This window comes from Orcinus orca, chromosome 12, assembly GCF_937001465.1.
Source record: "Orcinus orca chromosome 12, mOrcOrc1.1, whole genome shotgun sequence".
NCBI classification, from domain to species: domain Eukaryota; kingdom Metazoa; phylum Chordata; class Mammalia; order Artiodactyla; family Delphinidae; genus Orcinus; species Orcinus orca.
In genome coordinates this window covers 26350575-26367990 of record NC_064570.1, presented here as the reverse complement: position 1 = coordinate 26367990, position 17416 = coordinate 26350575, and the positions used below count along the sequence as shown (strand labels likewise).

General features: G+C 39.5%; 1 protein-coding gene across 1 annotated transcript in view; it reads left to right on the top strand.

Annotated features, from left to right (window-relative positions):
- The first annotated feature begins 1308 nt into the window (after positions 1 to 1308).
- PEX7 (peroxisomal biogenesis factor 7) overlaps positions 1309 to 17416 on the top strand; it is an 86038-nt gene continuing 69930 nt past the window's right edge. Inside the window, exons 1-5 of the mRNA XM_004263782.3 lie at positions 1309 to 1536; positions 3468 to 3525; positions 4405 to 4555; positions 13358 to 13435; positions 14021 to 14129. Coding sequence (XP_004263830.1) covers positions 1407 to 1536; positions 3468 to 3525; positions 4405 to 4555; positions 13358 to 13435; positions 14021 to 14129 — 526 coding nt within the window. The 5' untranslated portion in view covers positions 1309 to 1406. The remainder of the gene's footprint in view (positions 1537 to 3467; positions 3526 to 4404; positions 4556 to 13357; positions 13436 to 14020; positions 14130 to 17416) is intronic.

The window sequence follows — 17416 nt, the reverse complement described above, 5'->3', positions numbered from 1 at the left end:
GGCCTCCTAGGCGTAAATCTCACAATACTGTAGAGCATGACTCTTTTCACCCCCATTACCATAATCTTTGTTTAAATTCTTATCTTTTGCTTGAACTATTGCTAAAGTCTTAACTGGCCTCCCCATTTCCAATCTGTTTTCCAGTTTGTGTTGCCAGAAGATCTTTTAAAATGAAAACTTGGTCATCTAATTTCTCACATTAGAAAACTTTGATGGTTCCCCATTGTTTACGTTACAGTAGAATCAAATTCCCTTGGTATTGCACACAAGACTCTTCATGAACCAATACAATATTCTAGTCTCTCCGTCCAATACTCTTCACCATACCCCTTTCATCTGGGCAGGCTGATACCTGGCAGCCACAATCTCCTATAGGTCATGCTGTTTTAGGTCTCCTGTTATTCCTGCTCCTATAATGACCTCCACCTCCTTGTCTATTTAAAAAAAACCTTATCATCATTTACACAAACATTACTTGTTTTCTGAAGGTTTTTCTCCCATCCCCCATCTTCCAGCACTGACAATTCCTTTTAAAAATAGCCCCTATATATTTCTCATAGCATCTACAGTTTTTTGATTACACTTAACTGATGACACAAACTATATCTTATTGCATTTGAATCCCCAGTGCTTAGCACTGTACTTTGTGTATAAAGTGGCCATATGACTAGGTTTGTACCTGTTGACCTGGCTTAATTATTAGCTGCACTCTCTTTTATTCTCAGAAGGGTCTTGTTTAGCAGATAAGCAATATATGGCCACCCTCTACGTGGTATATGCCTGGTAAATATTTGAATGGATGAAGGAGCCTTCGTTTTCAGCTCTGGCATCTGAGCACTTACTACTATACAACAAATATAGGAAGAATTAAAAAAAAATTTTAAGTTAGTTTCTTACGATGTTTTTTGCCTTAGCTTGACTACCGCTGATTTAACTTTGCTTTAATTTACCTCGGGCAACACGGCGCTCAATTGCCTTCTGGACTCGCAGCACGGTTTCAGACTTTACTGTAACTTGTCTCATTTTGTAATCATCAGCCACATTTCCTGATGCCAGTCTTTCAAAAGGTCAATAAATTAATAAAAACCAGATAGCCCGCAGTGGAGGCTGATACGTAAAAACAAAAGGTGTCAGAATCACCACCTAACTCAGAAATACTGCCCTCACGTCTACTTCGTCACAGCGGGCGCCAAGCATCTGTTTTGCCCAAGACAAAAATGGCCCCCGTCAGAGTCAATCCCTTTCCTTTGCGGACCAATCGAAACCTGGCATTCAGGGCACCCAGTGTCCTCACTTCCGTCTCAGCTTCTAGGATCTCTAATTCTCTTAGCGAGTCCGGATCGGTCGCCTCCAACTCGGAAGGGCTTCGGCGGTTGGGGCGGCCAGGCACGCAGGCGGCGGGCGGGATGAGCGCGGCGCGTGGCGGAGCGGTGCGGACGCTGCGGGTGACCGGCCGCCACGGCTATGCAGCCGAGTTTTCCCCGTACTTGCCGGGCCGCCTGGCCTGCGCCACCGCGCAGCACTACGGCATCGCGGGTGAGGCCGGGCCGCGCTGAGCCGCCGGGGCGGGGGCGGGTTCTAGCTGAGTTCCAGCGCCCTCTGGTGGTCCAAAAGCACTTCCGACAGTAGACGGCGCCAGAAAAGAACGCCAGGGGAAGCAGAGGAGGAATGCCTGGCTCCCTGACCGCCTTTGTCCAGGGTGGGGAGTTGGTTGAGAGTCGAGTCCATCATCTTTTCCAGTTACAGTGCGGAAGTAGCGTGTGGAAGATGCCTAGTGCCCCTAGTTCTTATGCCTTAGAGCGCACCGACACCATCGCCCCTAGTGACACACACTCCTCCAGGTACACGTGGCCCTGCGGAGAGCGGGCTGAACCTGTGGGGCCCCTTCTACCGGTCCGACGGGACCAACAGCTCTTGGAAGACGGTCTGCAGGGTCACCCCAGTACCCACTAATTGGACCACATTCCCCACAGGCAGCATTCCGGCTGTGCGTCTTAAGGATGCTCCTGAGCAGACGCCAGGAGTTTCCCCGCAAGTGCCAACACGAAATTGTTCACGTTCTTTTCTCGCTTTTTCTTGTCTCCGGAGGAATACAAACATTTGCAGGCAGTTAAGAGGTTCAGGTTAATGGTCTCTGGTCCTGGACTAGGTTGAAAGGCGGGGTTCTATTCTTGACTTACGGGCTTTCTTTTAATTCATCTCGTAGCTGTTGTATACGCACTGAAGGTCTATGAAAAAATTCATTGCATAATGTCAGCTCTCGACAGTATTTTTTGTTGGGTCCTACAGTGATTTAGTGATTTCTAAAACGGAGAGGGAGAGAAATATTTGCCTTAATATTTTCACCATTAGCTTTTAGTGGTTGCAAATTCAGGTTTACGATACTTGCCTACCATTTAGGTTGAAGACTCGTGAGTTTGTAATGATATTTTAAATTAGATCCTTAAAAAAAACGCCTTAAGAGGAATTGATACGTTTTTTTAAGTCAGTCATATTTAATAGTTTTCTTTCCTTCAACCCAATAACAAATATAACTTTTAAAATATGCTGATCCTTTAGTAAAATAATTCCTCTTTGGTAGATAATGATATGTTGTGTTCAGCATTTTACCACCAAGTACGTGGTGAGTTCCAGTAGGCATTTTGTTTTAAAATTCCATGCTGAATTTATTTTATTTTATTTTTAAAGTATGGAACCAGTACTCTTTATTTATTTTATTTATTTTTTAAAAAATAAATTTATTTATTTATTTATTTTTGGCTGCGTTGGGTCTTCGTTGCTGTGCGCGGGCTTTCTTTAGTTGCACCAAGAGGGGGCTACTCTTTGTTGCGGTGCACAGGCTTCTCATTGCGGTGGCTTCTCTTGTGGAGCGTGGGCTCTAGGTGCACGGGCTGGGTAGTTGTGGCTTGCCGGCTCTAGAGCACAGGCTCAGTAGTTGTGGTGTGTGGGCTTAGTTGTTCCGTGGCATGTGGGATCTTCCTGGACCAGGGATTGAACCAATGTCCCCTGCATTGGCAGGGAGATTCTTAACCAGTGTGCCACCAGGGAAGTCCCAGAAGGTACTGTAGATTTATTGTGAAGGCAGTGTGATGTAGAAGATACACAATCCCTGGGGTCTGTTAGCCTGAGGTTTCTCACCTGTAAATAGGGATGATAACACCTGTTTGGGAGGTTTGTGTGCCTGTCATCCTGCCTGGCCATAGAGTATGCACTTAAATATCTCTCCCCTGTTAGAGCTGTGTCTGGATTCCAAGCATAGGTGAGATGGTAAGCTTAATATTTAACTAAGCACAATGTAGAGAGAGAGACAGAAATGGAGAGCACGGTCCTGATCATTTTGTATACATGGCCTCAAGTAACTTGAAATTTGTGACTGTAAAATTAGGTACTCAGTACTTGATACCTCTTTGCCTTGACATGGTCCCCCAGCGGGTTCAACAGCATGACCTCAGCATTTTTCTCCCTAGGCTGTGGAACCCTGCTAATACTGGATCAAAATGAATCTGGGCTTAGGCTTTTCAGAAGGTAAGATGACTCTAACTATTAAACTTATATGTGTTCTCTGTTGCTTTTAAGACCTTAATAGAATTAGTTTTGAATCTTTGTGATCAATAAGATGTTTTAATTTGCCGTATAAAAGAACCTTCAGGATTTGCATAGTATAGAGCTTATTTTTGCCATGAACTTGTGATTATGTCACTTTTCTTCTAAAGCTCTTGTCTCTTAGTATTCACTTATACATTGTAAAACTTAAAAAAATGTGAGCTAGTTGGTATACTGTTTGACATTCCTATCTTTGCTTTCTTCCTAATGTACTTTAGCTTTACTCATTCAGGAGCTAATTATCCATTTTGTGGATTATCGCTTCTTTCCCTTTCTTCTTTCCATGCCTGTCTTGTCTGTGTGACTGTTAGACTCATTAACGTCTCCATCAGAGTTAGTCAAGGGTAGAGAAAGGAAAGGAAATTTCATCAGAAAATAACTACCTGCTGATAGCTCAGGTGAAAGATTTATGGGAAACACTGAAATTATTGATCTAAATTATTAGTACTTTCAAGTGCTTGTTCTTCCCTCCTATGAAACACAGAAAGCAGTGAGCACCCAGGTGTGGCAGCGTGTCCTCATGTAAATGGTGCCGTATTTCTAGTTGGGAGCCCTGATTTTAACCTAGCTGTGCAGTTTTCTGGCTGTGTGACTGGGCTGTTCTTTTAAGCTCTCTGAAGTTGTTTCTGAATCTGGCAAGTGGCTGCTCTACGAATCTCCCATATTTGTGAAGACCATGTGAGATAATGTGTGTTAAAATAGGTGATAAACTGTAAAAAAAAAAAAAAAAAGCAATGATTGTTATTTTATGTTCAGCTGCCTGTGTAACTAGATTTTTTTGTTTTAATTTTCCTGGTGTAGCTTTGACTGGAACGATGGTTTGTTTGACGTGACCTGGAGTGAGAATAATGAGCATATCCTGGTCACCTGTAGTGGTGATGGCTCGTTACAGCTCTGGGACACCGCCAGAGCCACAGGGCCACTGCAGGTCTACAAGGAACACACTCAGGAGGTAGGAAGGGAATCTTTCTGGGCTGATTGTTTTTCTTTGGTTGAAATCCATTTGGGGGTGGAAACATGGGGAGATGTCTTCAGGGGACAAGAAGTTTAAGCTTTAGTGTTTCTAGTACATGTGTACATGTTAGATGTCACTTGTTATTTGATTATTCAAACATAAAGTACCTTTTAGCCTAAGGAGCTGGGAAAGAAGAAAAGGTCAGGCTTCTCATTAGTCAGTCTCAAACGCCTCCGGTAGGAAGTATACCGTGGCACCGGTTCCTCCAGAGGCGCATCGCTTTCTTTACGCTGTAAGGAAGGATATGCCTCCATACGCTGCCTTAAGATAGAGGTAGGTGGACTTTTCACAGAGACATCGTAAGATTGCCTTTAGGACTTCACTATGATTCCTAAGGATTTTCAGAATATATGGAAGCAAGAGCTTGAAATACTGACTATAAGGCAGAGCTTACCGAAGAAGTTTAAAAACTAAATCTCTTACATGTGCTAGATATTGTGTGTGTGTATGGGTAGCATAGAGGATAGTTTGGCCTTCAGTCATATTAAAATACATATATACTTTTCATGAACATGATGGTAAAGACATTCTCTTTTGGTGTTTTACCTTAAATGTTTTAAGAATTTTCTCAAGGTAGCAATAGATGCTTCAAACGAAAACTTGCAAATTTACTTTCAAATTTGTGCCTGGCTCATGGAAAGACCTCAGTAAATGCTTATTAGGTGCAAGAATGTTAGTCTCTTGTAATAATAGACTGGTTATGTGAGGATTCTAGACATCATTTTTATAGTTCTAGCTATTAAAAATGAATATCTCTAAGATCTGACTGAAAATAATAGAAAATTTTAGTTCCTCCATTTCATTGTAAAGGAGGCTCTTTGAATAAATGTAGTTATAAATGATCGTGTTTTCATAGAACCACTGAATACCAAGACAACTTTGGTAAAGGAGGCACTTTAGTTTCAGCATGTTCAGTGCAAAAATCCCCACAGAGCAGCATGTCCAAAATTCAGACATTTTGGTACCTTCATGATTTTTGCCATTTTCTTATACCACTTAGATTATGATTAACTTAATGTTTTTCTTTCTTTTTTAAAAATATTTTTCCTCTCAAAAGTTTTCTTTCTTTTTCTTAAATCTTTGGGCCTTGTATTGCTTATCTATATAAATTCTAGGGCTGTAGCTAACAAATCGTAAAATAATATATCCAGTTTTATTAAATGGTAGATACTGATTTAATGTTTTCCTTTAAATGAACTTTACATAGTTATTTCACTTATTCTATAACAGCACATATTCATGAAACCATGGAATTGATAGCTTAGTATGTACATTTATTTCATGTATGGTAAAATAAATATATAACGAATAAAATAAAATGTATGTACCAGTTAAAATCATCTCTCGTACAACCAATGGTGTTTGTACTGCTACTACTCTGGAAAATACTGTTCGAGAATGTTCCGTGTGATGGTCACGCAGTCTTTACTTCAGCTCAGTGAAAGTGAATTTCACTATCTCATGTGATAACTTATTTGACTTTTTGATTGCTCTATTGGTTAGATAATTGCTCTCTTAGGCCTAAATCTACCTTCAATATCAACGAACCGTTGCTTCAAATTCCTTTCTCTGACATGGTGAGACCAAGTGCAGTCCCTCTTTTCCAGGAGAATCCTTGAAAATAGCTGTCATGCCCCCTGTAAGTCTTCCCTCTTCCAGACTGTACATTTGTAATTCTTTCTACCTGTCCTCAGGTTACACGGTCTCTATATCTTTCACCCTCCTGGTAAACTCCTTTGGGTGATCTCTTGTTTTACAGTGTTGCTTTTAATGTTGTAAAACCTAATTTATTCCAGAAATGTGTTTATTAGTGCTGAGCTTTATATGACTTCGCCACCATGATCTTGAGCCTCTGTTTCTAATGATATTACCTAACATGGCTGTGCATTTTCCTTAGCCACGTTGTAGTGCTGGGTTACTTTCAGTCCACTTGTAAAGATCTTTGTACTATTGTTAAACCAGTGGTTTACATCATTCTATAATTATGTAAATGGTTTTTTGAACTGAAGACTTATTTTATTGTTTGTTTTTTCAGACTGTTGTTCTAGGTTGTCCTTCCTCATTTTCTTGTCAAATGCAATTTTTTTTTTTTTTTTTTTTTGCGGTATGTGGGCCTCTCACTGTTGTGGCCTCTCCCGTTGCGGAGCACAGGCTCTGGACACGCAGGCTTAACGGCCATGGCTCACGGGCCCAGCCGCTTTGCGGCATGTGGGATCTTCCCGGACCGGGACACGAACCCGTGTCCCCTGCATCAGCAGGCGGACTCTCAACCATGGCGCCACCAGGGAAGCCCTCAAATGCAATTTTTGATAAGCATTTTGTATCAGTTAGATGCCTTGGCTGTTACCATAAGAGAAAACCAAACTAAAAGTGCTTTCAACGATCTGAGTTTTTTATTTCACATAACCAAGGATATGGAGCGGGGAATGGGTCCAGGTTTGTTTAATTTAGGCTTGGCAATGTCATCAGATACCCGGGTTTCTCCTGCCTTTCCGCTCTGCTCTCCTCGGTGGGTTTCTTTCTTCTAACGCTCCATAGAATTCCAGTTATCATCTCATCACATGCCCAGTCGTAACTCTGTCACTTGTGAGGGAAACAAGTCACCACTCGTACTTTCATCTAAGTAAGATTCACCCCTGGGATGAGGAAAGGACAGAGCTTTTCCTGAAGGGCAAAACTGGGGTTCTGTGAGCAAGGAGAAAGGGAGATTGGTGGTTGGGGAGTCCCCATCACTATGTGCCACAATATTCTTGTCTTTCTCACGATTGTTAGTAAAAGTCGAACCACACCAAGGCGGATGACGAGTAGAGAACTGTAGGACCCTCAGAAAGGTTGTCCTCCATGAGATTGTTAAAGAATTTCTGGTGATCAATCTAAAGATCAGTATTATTATACCAAATATTTGGCATTTTTCATTAAAGAGAAATACAGCATTTATTTAAAGTTTGTCTCTTATACCAAATATGCAGAAACACTTAAAAGGATTGATTTAAGGTCAAATAGAGTTTTGAGGAGCTAATAAATATTTGTTGAATATTCAACAAATAGTGTTGAATGAAGTCCAACAGTCAGTTTTCAGATAGTCAGACAAGTACTTACTGAAGCAAAAAGGAAAATTCCAAGACCTAGATATATTTTAGGCCTTAAGGAATAAAGGTCCTGGTGAAATGAAAGAAAGAAAAACACGGAAGGTTTCCCTTTGCATGGCTTCTAAACTTAGCATCAAAGCAGGAATCGGATTCTTCTCTGTATTATTTAACTGCAGAGGCCGTTATGTCTTTTGAGCCCCATAAAATGCCTTCAGCTTAGCCTGCTGCTGAATATATAATAAGAATGGAAGAATAAGAGGATTTTAAAAAGTTCAGCAAGAAGGAGAAAAAAGAGAGTAATCGAGAATTTGTTTCTGACTTGAGGGCGTATAGCACTGTGCTGTTGAGAGTGAGTTAAAAGTGACTTTAAAGATGACAGACTCAGTTTAATATTCATTTCAGCATCTAATTCTCAGTGTTGTTATTACAGTTTTTAAAAATAGTTAAAATTTGTCTTCGTTGTCAAATAGTGAGGCTTATCAGTTTGCTGAAAAATTTTAAAAGATATTTGATCCATTTAAAGTTTTTGATCATGAATTTATAAATAAAGGTAAAGAATCAAGGCATTTATCCTGCTTTTCCTGCATGAATTTCACTGTGGGGTAATCAAACCGTTGGTGCAGAAATTTTCTTGTAATAGAATTCTACCTAGTAAATGTAGAAGGGATAATAGAATTAGAAAATCACCATTTAGTAGCCCCTAATGAAATGATGACCCTAGGCAAGGGTTATCAGTGGATGCTAAAACCATTAATTTAAAAGTGACCCATCTTATGAACAATCTCAGGATCACCAGAAGTGGATCAACCAGAAATTACACACCTCCTAATACAATAGAAAGCTAAAAAAAAGATTGAACCGAATCAATCAAACCTCTAGATCTAACTTCCAATTTAAAGAAAATAGGAAGGGTAGAGGAAAAAGTTGAACACCACCATGAGGAAACAATTAGCCAAATCCAGAATGTATTTAGAACATTCCATAGGACCAATAACTTTGTTTCTTCAACAAGTAAATGTCATTGGTGGGGTAGGGGGACCTGAACCAAGGTGGGAAAGGGAACTTTCCTAGATTAGAAATAACTTAAGAGACATAACAGCTAAGTATAAAATATGGATTTTGTTTGGATCCTATTCAGATAAACCAACTATAAAAGGACGTTTCTGAGACAATCGGGGAACTATGAATATGGACTGAGTATTAGACGATGTTAGGAACTGTTGTTAATCTAAGATGTGAAAATGGCCTTGTGCTCATGTAAAAGGTGAAGACATTCTTTCTCCTGAAGTATTTGTGAGTGAAATGGTCTGATGTTAAAATACTCCAGTAAGTAATGGAACAGATGAAACAGGATGGGTAAAATATTGATAATTATGGAAGGTATGTGATGGATACCTGGGGATTTATTATGCTATTCTCTCTACTCTTATGTGCATTTTAAAATATCTATAATGAAAAAAAATTTAAATTTCACATTAAAAGAAATATGTAGCCCTTTCTTTTTTTTTTTTTGTGGTACGCGGGCCTCTCACTGTTGCGGCCTCTCCCGTTGCAGAGCACAGGCTCCAGACGCACAGTCCCAACGGCCATGGCCCACGGGCCCAGCCACTCCGCGGCATGTGGGATCCTCCCGGACCGGGGCACGAACCCGCGTCCTCTGCATCTGCAGGCGGACTCCCAACCACTGCTCCACCAGGGAAGCCCTGTAGCCCTTTCTAATCGCTCAGTAATTAAAAGTCCGTGTCCCTTTCCTTTGTATTGATACAGATAAGTATGAACATTCTGGACACAGTTTTTATGTGATGATTTTTAATTAAATAGACCAACTTAAAAAGGGCAATGCTGTACAGTAGATTAAAAATGAGCTCTTTGGGAATTGGATTCAGTAATAAAATTTGTCCTCCTCAAACTGTGGTTCTGATGAAGTTCAGATTTCATAAAGCAGCACAAAATATTCTTCAGTGTTTTTCATTTTTCTTTGTGTAGTTTCCCAATTAATTTTCTTCAATTTTCTTTCTACCAAGAGTAATTTCATTAAGATAGGCCTTTAGAGGACCCTGCTTTTAAAGCATAGCTGCATATCTCTCTTCTTTTTATATTTCCCGTGTCCACTATTTGAGTGGGAGTGGAGGGGGGAATTGGGAATAGGGAAAAGATGTAAGAGTAGACTAATGTGAGATGTGCTTTCTAGTCTCCCGCCCTTGTTATTATTTTCTAGTGTTCTTACTTTACATTATTTTTCTTAGTAGTTTTTAAAAAATCACAACCTGAAATTGTGTATTTATACTTACAGCCTATCTTCCCTTGCTAAAGTATAAGACCCATGAAGGCTGGGGCTTTTATCTGTCTTGTCTAACACTATACTCTCCCTCCCACATGCCTTGTTCATAGTAAGTGCTTAATAAATATGTATTGAATAGTTATGTGACTTGAGGTTGGGATAATGGAATCTAGTCATCCTTTTTCAGCTGTCTCCCAAACATCTCTCTGGTTGTAAACTTTTTTCAGGGCTTGAGGTTAATGCCCAAACCCTGTTCTTCCTAGACATTTCCACTTGACTGTCAGGCTGTCACCGCAAACTCACTGTGTCTAAAATTACACATTATCTCCCTTCCTCCAGTCGTCCAGCTTTGTTAATGCCACCGTCACTGACAGTTCTGAGGCACAAAACCTTGGTGTTATCTTGCAGTCATTCACTAGTCCTATAATCCCTAGGGTGCTTTATGTCCCCGTTTATGTCTTTGGGGGAGTTTCTGGTCACTATTTTCACCTCTGCTTTCTTTTTTTTTTTATTGACATTTTAGCCAGCCCTCAGGGCCCTGCTAGGATGCTCTCTTCTGGGCATCAAGCTGAATTTTCCATCCCTCCAGCTTTTGTATTTATGGTCTACAGTTTTCGTTTTTGTGTTTTAAACACAATATCCTGGCTTATACTGTTAAGTTTCTTTCCCATGTCCTAGTATATTAAACACAGTAAAACAAACAAACAAAAAGTATATGTTGATTGAGTCACCTTTATTTCCTTCTTTTTTATCCCATTTTTAACCTCACCATGTATGTCCTATGCTTGATTTTGTCCTAGACCCTGGTGCTTGCCACTTTGTTATGAGTCACATAGAAGAGCTGGCAGCAGCCCTGGTATCAGCATAGTTTTCTTACGTCGTGTCTCTTGTTCTCACTGGGGCTGGGTTCTCTCTGAGCCCGCGGAGGCTCTTGCAGTTTTAAAAGGTGAGAAGTTGTCAGGTTTCAAGTCCTCTGTCATGTTGGAAATGTGTAGCGGTAGAGGAGTCTGAGCTAATGATGTTATCTTTTAATTGTATTTGTTCAGTTATCCTCTAAAATGAAAACAGTAGCTCTTTATAACTACTTAGCAACAGCACAGGTTGTGGAGATAAATTTGGTTGGTTAAATCATTTTAACTCAGTTTCTTGAGTGCCTGTTATATTGCAATGAGCATGAACAAGATGGTTCTGTTTATGATGGTTCTTCCAGAATATAGCAGGTGTGGCAGTTATTTAACACTGAATTTAGTGAAGCATGGTGCATGCTGAACTAGGAGTAGGTGTAAGATGCTGTGGAGTGCACAGAAGGCAGCATCTGACACCTCGATGCCTGAGGGGTTCATCAGGGAGGCTTACTTCACAGAAGATTTAAAGGGGCTGAGTCTTGACAGATGAGCGGGGGTTCACCAAGTAGATAGATAGGTAGGGGCTTTAATATGGGTATGGATAATCCATGAAAACAAAATGCAATCAGTCTGGGCCCAAATGGAGCTCCAGTGAAGGGTGATACCAACAAGGGCAGCGTTTTGTTTCCTTAATATCACAGTGCAAGGTCACTGAAAAGTTCCATTTTAAAGCGCCGTCATGCAACATATTGTAGAGACAGCCTAGCATCATGATTAAGGTGGACTCTGCGATTAGGCTGCCCAGGTTCAGACTTCAGCTCTGCAGCTTACCAGCTGTGGGAATTTGGACAAGTTACTTAACCTCTTTGGGCCTTGGCACGGTATCTACTGCACAGAAGTGAAGATGAAATGAGATAAAATATGTAAAGTGCTTATGACAACATCTGGCAAACAGTAGGTGCTCAATAAAGATTTCCTATTGTGGTTATTTTTGACTGTTCACATCAGCTTGGAGCAGGGGTTGGCCAGTTAGTACTCGTGGGCCAAAGCCAAATCCAGCCCGCTCTCTGATTTGTAAAGTTTTATTGGAACACAGCCATGCCCATTTATTAAGTATCATCTATGGCTACTTTGTGCTCTACAAGGCTGAGTTTAGTAGTTGTGACAGTGAGCAAATGGCCCATAGTATATTTATTATGAATATAATAAATATATTAATATAGTTATTATATAAATATTTAAGGCCTAAAATATTTATATGGCCCTTTACAGAAGAAACTTGCTGAGCCCTGGCCTAGAGGGTAAAATCAACCTCTTTAGGTCTCAAGCTCTTCCCTGATTGCTTCCGAGCCTGCCTTTTTCCATCCATAACTGACAGATGGCTGCAGCAGCACTTTGGATTTTGCTGACCTTTCTGTATACTTTATGAGCTACTCTCTGTTGCTGGATCATGATTTCTTTAGTGTTCCAGCTGCTTTTCTCTCTTGTGCAAGAATATGGGCCGCAGCAGGGCCAGAACTGGGTGGTGAAACACTCACCTTAGTACATAATTTAAGGGGGCCCCAAAAGCTCAGTAGTCAAGATAAATAATCTCTTAATGCAGTATTTAAAAAATCAAAATTAATGTAAGAAAAATCTACGATGAACAAAATATCAAAGTTTTAAGTAAGGACATAATCGGTATTACTAATTATTTTTTGTTTTAAACTCAGGTTCCAACATGGCTAGGCATAGCACTAGGCAGCAGAGAACAGGGAATCCATACTTAAGCCACAACAAACCCCAGACAGTCATGCTTTCTGCATAAATATGGTAGAGTTTTTAGATTCAAAATAACCTGCTGGCTGATCACATTTAATGGCATACTCAGGTCCATGGCAGGACTACTTTTGTAAAGTTTAATTATACACATATTTGGTTGAACTTAGCTTCCAGTAGTGATCTGTATATAATCCGTTGTATCAAATAACAGAATTAAAAGTATTTCCATAAGTTTTCATATAATTCATTTGAAGTGGTTTACTGAGAGCAGCATTGGATAACTAAAGCTGTTTACCAAGAGATCTGAAAGTATCACGTCATTCCGATAAGCTTTTTCAAAGAAAGACCAGAAAGGGATATTAATTGAATTTTAATGCTTTCTGATAAACATTGACCTGGCAAGCTTTTTTAGATGACTAACTTTCTAATCTGCTCTGACATTTCTTCAGGGTGCTGCAAACAGTGATTTGTTGGTAGGTTTAAAAATATGTATAATTTGTTTTAGTGAAGAAGGTTTTGGAAATATTCTGTAGGATCCTGCTAAAGTAGAATGGAGTCTTATCTGTTAAGGGTAAGGCTGGAGGAACGGACAAGATGACCTTTCCCTTTCTCAGACACCATATTGAGATTTGCAGGACTTTATTTGATGTTTCAACGAAGTGAATTAGTTGTTCTAACTGGCTGTCACTGTTACAAACAGATAAATGTAATATTGAACTTGATGCTCTTTTGCATTCTAAATGACACTTTAAAATGTTTTTAGGTGTACAGTGTTGATTGGAGTCAAACCAGATGTGAACAGCTTGTGGTGTCTGGCTCGTGGGATCAAACTATCAAACTGGTATGTCCACATTACTGTATTTAAAACCAAATATTCCCTTCCTCAAAGCTTCCACTGAAGTTTTTTCTTTTCTGGAACATACTTCTATTGCTTTTCAGTTAGGCAGTTAATTTTCTTTTCAAAAAATATACTAAAGCATTTATTAGAATTTAAAATTTTCTGTTCTTCTAGCTATAAACTGATAATTAGCTCAGTGTTGATTATTTTGGCCCCTTAAATATCATCTTGCTTTATATAAAAATAGACTTTTGGGCTTCCCTGGTGGCGCAGTGGTTGAGAGTCCGCCTGCCAATGCAGGGGACACGGGTTCGTGCCCCGGTCCGGGAGGATCCCATATGCCGCGGAGCGGCTGGGCCCGTGAGCCATGGCCACTGAGCCTGCGCATCGGAGCCTGTGCTCCGCAACAGGAGAGGCCACAACAGTGAGAGGCCCGCGTACCGCAAAAAAAAAAAAAAAAAAAAGACTTTAAAGAAAACCTTGAGATATATATGTATACTGTGTGTGTATGTAGATACATATATATGGTAATATAAAGCATGATGAATTTGCCTCTGTTAGGTAACTGATCTGTTCATTTGTTTGTAGTGGGATCCAACTGTTGGAAAGTCTCTGTGCACCTTTAGAGGCCATGAAAGTGTCATTTATAGCACGATCTGGTCGCCCCACATCCCTGGTTGCTTTGCTTCAGCCTCAGGTAAAGAATTCATTTACCAAAAGCGTTATTTGTAGGGAATGGTGGCCTCACTTTCCCCAGTAGGTGGCACTGTGTACCTTAGATTTGGAGAAGAAAAGGGACTGCATTCCTATTTGAACTCTTGAGACTCTTTCATTCTTTCTCAGTCTCTAGGTAAGAATTAGCCTGGCCTGCTTCTAAACCTTTGACTTAACGTGTGCCTTTTTGGTGAGGTGAGAGGTAAGGGACAAAGTGAGGGCTTTGGCATCAGACTTGATTGAATTTGGAAACTCTCTTCAGTGGCCGATTGTGGGGCGTCAGGGTGATGCGATGGGTTTTCGCATCAGTAATATGGGGCTAAGAATGTCTAACTTATGGGGTTGTTGTCAGCATGAAATAAGGAAACATGTAAAATGTCTAGCACACAGTCAACCTCCTTTGCTTGATATTTACCCTCTTTTTAGGGATAGTCTCTTTAATTCATTGCCACTAAGCCATAGCAAGAATATGTTTGGTATGATCTTTTTTCCTAACTGTTTACTTTTGATTCATGTCAGCAATTCTAAGATAAAGCAGATACTTACATTTATATGTCTCTATGTTTTTTGTAGAGAAAAGTCATTTTATAGAAATTTAAAATTACACTTTGTACTGTTTGCATAAGGATTTACAAATTTGGTTTGTTGGCCGATTCCTAAATCATGTATAATCTGAACAATCTACTTTATATATAATTTGAAGAGAAACATTGCACAGTTTCTCTGCAGAGCCATTTAAAACAGCTTGGTCCACCTGCCAAATGGTCATTTAAATAGCTGTCCTCATCTTTACTCGCCCCTGGCTGCTCTGGAGTGGGTCTCCCCTGGCCATTGACCTTCTCACACCCTGTAACCCTGCCGTCACAGCTCTTGTACTTTCCTCCTCTTACCTTTTCTTTCTGCCAGTCTATCCTGTCACCCTTCTGTTGTCCTGACTTTACATGAGCAAGTTCAGTGGAAGGGTCCTTCCATAAGGTGATGGGGAGTAGAAGCTGAGATAACAAGAATAACACTCCCTTCTTCCCATGGTTAGAAGGTAGAATCATTCCCAGTGGGGAAACAGTATGTTGGAAGGCATTTAGAGGTTATATTCATGTCGTTAAGGATATGGAATATTAATTCTCAGTGATATTATAATATCTGCCACAGTATGACTTTTCATACTGTGAATTTTATAAGCACAACTATTAATGAATAAGTATGGTTAATTAATGATTAATTAATGATTAATGGTCTGTCTTAGGCAGATCATAACCAGTTATAAATCTTTCAAAGTTGGGAACCAGTCTAGCTCCTTTTATTAGCTACTGAACTGCTTTGCTTAGATGGCTTTATTTTTGGTTGCTTTATCAGAACAAAGGTTGAGTAACAGTTATAAGAATGTGTTAATTAATCATAAATATTTGTGGTGATTGACAAGATAATATCAGCTCTTTATTTCTTGCTTCTTTTATAACTTTCAAAAAATAAGTTTATGAAGAGAAAACAGAAATGGTATCTCGATAATTCCTGTTTGAGCATATACGTAGTAAAGAAATGCAGACAAAACAGAAACATGCCAAGTAAAAGTAAGTGCTCATTCCCCTCCTCCTATAGAACTACTGTTAACATTTGCTTGTATTCCTCCATAAAAATTCTTATGCTCATTCCAGAATATATGTTCAAAAAATTAAAAATATTAATGGGGAATATTCTTCAGGAAAAAGTCAGATGTCTTTAAAGGCTGAATTTGCTTAGTGATGTTAGGTTTTACATGCTTATAGGTATAAAACTTTTGTTGTTGTTGAAATTGTACAGGAAAATAATTTTGCAATTTTGAGTCAGAAAATCTCCTGTCCCAAATTCATTTTCCCCACTGAAAACATTGTTATTATAAAACAATTTTTGATTGTGGAGATTTCTTAGTAATTACAGCTGAATTGAGTGAATCATACCACCATTCAGAAAGAGTTCTTAGACTATAGGTTTAAATACACTTGATGGAAGAGAACATCTCCCAATTATATATTATGAATTATACATATGCATTTATATTATATATTTAAGTTTATAAAATTAAAACAAATCTAAAGTAGAAAAAGAGGTACAACAGGTTTCTTTTATTTGATATACCACCAACAAACATTTGTCTAAAGAGAGATTTCTGATACTATTTCCTTCCTAAAAGCTCTGATACCTTAAAATATATTGCTTCACTTTTCTTTTAGATAATTTGTATAATGTATTGAGTGCCATTAAAGCTGTAAAAAGCGTAGAAATAAAACAAAGGTGAGCAATTTAATTGGTGTAAGCAAGGGCAGAGTTTCTTTTCTAAGGCTGCCTTTTTTAGTCACTTTCATCTGCCTCAGAAGACACATACTGGGAAGGAGAAACTGGTATCTGCTCAGGGTATTCCAATGTAAGGAATGATTCAGTTAGACCATTTGGGAAAATGTATGCATAAATATAATCTATATGACACTTGTTATTTTCCAATGTGTTTATTTCAGGGCAGCAACACCTTATAGATTAGACAAAACAATAACAACTTTCCCGGTCTAGATGATGTCAGTTTATTCTGATAATGAGAATGCTGATAGTGTCAAGGCAACAGTTATTTTAAGGTTTGGACCTTGAAATGGTGAATGGGTGTGTCTCCTCCATCTGTTAGAGGTTTGCCAATTCCATGAATGAAAAATTACAACTAATTGTTGTTTTGATTTGTGTATTTGATTACTAGGACTAGTGAACACATTCAGTATGTCAACTGGCCGCAGTAGTTGTTCTTTTGTGAGTCACCTATTCATGTCTTTGGCCTGTTTTGCTACTGAGAGCTGTTTGTTGTTGTTTTTCTGTATTGATGTATGAGCTCTTTTTTTTTTTGCGATACGCGGGCCCCTCACTGTTGTGGCCTCTCCCGTTGAGGAGCACAGGCTCCGGACGCGCAGGTTCAGCAACCATGGCTCATGGGCCCAGCCGCTCCGCGGCATGTGGGATCTTCCTGGACTGGGGCACGAACCCATGTCTCCCCTGCATCGGCAGACGGACTCTCAACAACTGCACCACCAGGGAAGCCCTGAGCTCTTTTTATATTTAGGAATTAGTTCTCTGTATCTTACGTCTGTTACAAGTATTTTCCCAATTTTTTTTCTGTCCTTTAACCTATTTATTATATTTTAATTTTTACTGTATAAGCATTGCAACTTTTTGGTAGTCAAAACTATCAATTTTTTGCTTGATAGGTTTCTGACTTTCATTTAGGATGAATAAGGAGTTGGCTCAGTGAAAAGT